The sequence below is a fragment of the Moschus berezovskii genome, chromosome 23 (genome assembly GCF_049115385.1).
Source record: "Moschus berezovskii isolate FMDL1 chromosome 23, NW_MosBer_1.0, whole genome shotgun sequence".
Lineage (NCBI taxonomy): Eukaryota > Metazoa > Chordata > Mammalia > Artiodactyla > Moschidae > Moschus > Moschus berezovskii.
The window spans coordinates 40,654,308-40,657,777 of NC_142482.1; the positions used below are offsets into that span (position 1 = coordinate 40,654,308).

The following is a 3,470-nucleotide window of genomic DNA, read 5'->3' on the forward strand; positions in this document are numbered from 1 at the left end:
GGAAATGCCATCCAACTATCTCATCCTCTGTTGTCCTCTTCTCCTCCTGCCTTCAATCATTCCCAGCATCAGGGTCCTTTTCAAATGAGTCAGTTACATCAGGTGGCCAAAGTAATGGAGTTTCAGCTTCAGCATCAGTCCTTCCAATGAACACCCAGGACTGATTTCCTTTAGGGTGGACTGATTGGATCTCCTTGCTATCCAAGGGACTCTCAAGAGTCTTCTCCAACACCACAGTTCAAAAGCATCAATTCTTTGGTGCTCAGCTTTCTTTATGATCCAACTCTCATATCCATACGTAATTACTGGAAAAACCAAAGCTTTGACTAGCTGGAGCTTTGTTGGCAAAGTAATGTCTCTGCTTTTTAATATGCTGTCTAGGTTGGTCATAACTTTCCTTCCAAGGAGCAAGAGTCTTTTAATTTCATGGCTTCAGTCACCATCTGCAGTGATTTTGGAGCCCCCCAAAATGACTGAGTGACTGAACTGAACTGAAAATAAAGTCTGTCACTGTTTCCATTGTTTCCCCATCTATTTGCCATGAAGTGATGCCATGATCTTCATTTTCTGAATGCTGAGTTTTAAGCCAGCTTACTCTCTTTTTGCTTTCATCAAGAGGCTTTTTAGTTCCTCTTCACTTTTTGCCATAAGGGTGGTGTTATCTGCATATCTGAGGTTATTGATATTTCTCCCGGCAATCTTGATTCCAGTTTGTGATTAATCCAGTCCAGCGTTTCTGATTATGTACTCTGCATATAAATTAAATAATCAGGGTGACAATATACAACCTTGACATACTCTTTTCCCGATTTGGAACCAGTTGGTTGTTCCATGTCCAGTTTTAACTGTTGCTTTTTGACCTGCATACAGATTCCTCAGGAGGCAGGTCAGGTGGTCTGGTATTCCCATATCTTTAAGAATTTTTCACAGTTTTTTGTGATCCACACAGTCAAAGGCTTTGGCATAGTCAATAAAGCAGAAGCATATGTTTTTCTGGAACTCTCTTGCTTTTTCGATGATCCAATGGATGTTAGCAATTTGATCTCTGGTTCCTCTCTCTGCCTTTTCTAAATCCAGCCTGAACATCTGGAAGTTCATGGTTCACATACTGTTGAAGTTTGGCTTGGAGAATTTTGAGCATTACTTTGCTAGCATGTGAGATGAGTGCCATGAGGAAAAACTTCTGTAGAATGACATGCAGTTGTACAATATTCTGTAAGAGGTTGCTAGCAGGAAAGGATAAATGAACTAACAGTCAGAGGCACAGAGCTTTCTACAGGACACCCCTTTTCTTCAGAACAGTATAGAGAATCACAGCATGTACTTGGCTCCCTGAGGAGCGTCCATTCTCATTTGATTTAAATTATATTACATATACAACAGCTACACTGACAGCATTTTAAAGAAAGTATATGGAAAGAAATGAATTGCCCTCTTGATGGTGTATAGGTGCATTCCGCTAATTTTGTAGCATAATTTAGTCATTTCAAGTAGTCATCTTTCTGCTTTTTAAAGAAGTCTCAAGATCACTTCCTTAATCACCAGTTTTAGTATTCTATGTGTAAGAAATCATATTTGGATATTAATTTTTAAACTTCATTAAAAAAGACAGAGTAAAAATGAAATATTTAATTAAAACCTATACATGTTCATTATCCACTTTTCAAGCTGCTTCATTATTTCAAGAGGAGAATAATCAACATTTGACTTTCTATGAAATACTTGGGTGATAATAGTAACAATCAGTCACTGTTATTTGGGAGTAAAAGGAATAATGAAAATTGGTAAAGACATTCTGGGAGTGTGGTGTTTGAATTATAAGAGGACTATATTCTCCTAAGCCATGTTCCAACCTTGCTCTAGTTCTCTCCCCAGCAGCTTCTTTACTGCTTTCTTTACATCCTTATTCCTCAAGGTGTAGATGAGGGGGTTGAGCATTGGAGTTATGAGTCCATAGAAGAGTGCAAGAAGCTTGCCCTTCAACTTGGCAGAATTGCTCTTGGGTGCCATATATGCATAACCGCTAATGGCTGAGCCATAGAACATAACGACCACAAGCAGATGAGACCCACATGTGTTGAAGGCCTTCTTTCTACCCTCAGAAGACTGGATTCTTACCACTGACCTAACGATGTTGATGTAAGAGAACAGGATTAATCCCACTGGGATAACTTTTATGACCACCACAGCAGCATACATCTCCACTTCATTGATCCATGTATCAACACATGATAATTGAAGCATGGCAGGTACTTCACAGAAGAAATTCTCCACCTGATACTGACCACAGCGAGGTAACAGGAAAGTCAAAACTGTTTGCACTAAAGAGTTGCTGAAACCTGTTACCCAAGCCACCACTGCCAGTTGTTGGCATAGCCGAGAATGCATGATAACTGTGTAATGCAGAGGTTGGCAGATAGCTGCATAACGATCAAAGGCCATTACTGAGAGAAGGACACATTCAGTGGATCCTAAGCCAAGGAAGATGAATAGTTGAGCTATGCAGCCTCCATAGCTGATATTTCTCCGGCGGCTCTGTATGTTGACCAGCATCTGGGGGACAGTGGAGGTAGTATAGCAAAGGTCCAAAAAAGAGAGATTAGCCAGAAAGAAATACATTGGGGTGTGGAGTCTGGGATCTAGGCGCGACAAGATAATGATGGCTGAATTCCCAAGGAGAGTCATTATATAGAAAATGGAGATGGCCACAAAAAGAACCATTTCTAGTTTGGGCCATTCAGAGAAACCCACCAGAACAAAGCCCTTAGAGTGATGAAGAGTGTTATTGAATCTTCTCATTGCTATCACTCGCTGAAAACACCACAGTCAGATTTTGGAGCTTGATTAGCCTTTGCTTAGAACTTAATGCTGGTTCATGAACCTACATGTAATAGAGGAACTGGGTAGGGGATGCTGAAACAAATAAAATCATTAACGTATTTCCTTTAATTACCTAGGCAAGAAGAATGAGAGTTAACGATAATATATCTATATTTTAACAATCATATTTTAAGCCATGACTTTCATTTGGTAAGCACATAGCTAACTAAGTATTACAAAAGTAAATAATGTAAAGATGTATTACACAATATTCATTGCAAAAAGAAAGCGTTGGATCTGTTAAGATGGAGAGACACTGAGACTTCATTGGAGCTTCATTAAATCTCTGATTCACTCGATATATTTTTTAACTTATTTTTTTAATTCAGTTCACTTTCTTGCTGATCTTAATGCATTTATATTATAGCAGATGAAATTTACCACCTTTGATAGGCACTGTCAGTTAAAGTATATAAATTCTCCTTTTTAATTACTGTGTGTCTCTTTTCTGCTTATTGTAATTAAGTTAATATGGATAAAATTCCAAGGACCAAAGACAATCCCTTATAGAAGTAATTTATTATCACATTTAGCCAAGAAATAGTTAATAGAAGTTAACATAAGTAGGACAAAATTTTCACTTATTTTAC

The 3,470-nt window shown here is 38.3% G+C and overlaps 1 protein-coding gene across 1 annotated transcript; it reads right to left on the minus strand.

Annotated features, from left to right (window-relative positions):
- Window positions 1–1,836: 1,836 nt before the first annotated feature.
- Window positions 1,837–2,799, minus strand: LOC129543325 (olfactory receptor 2B8-like). The gene has a single exon (XM_055406414.2). The coding sequence runs from the start codon at window positions 2,797–2,799 to the stop codon at window positions 1,837–1,839; it is 963 nt and encodes a 320-aa protein (XP_055262389.2).
- Between the last annotated feature and the right edge of the window lie 671 nt (window positions 2,800–3,470).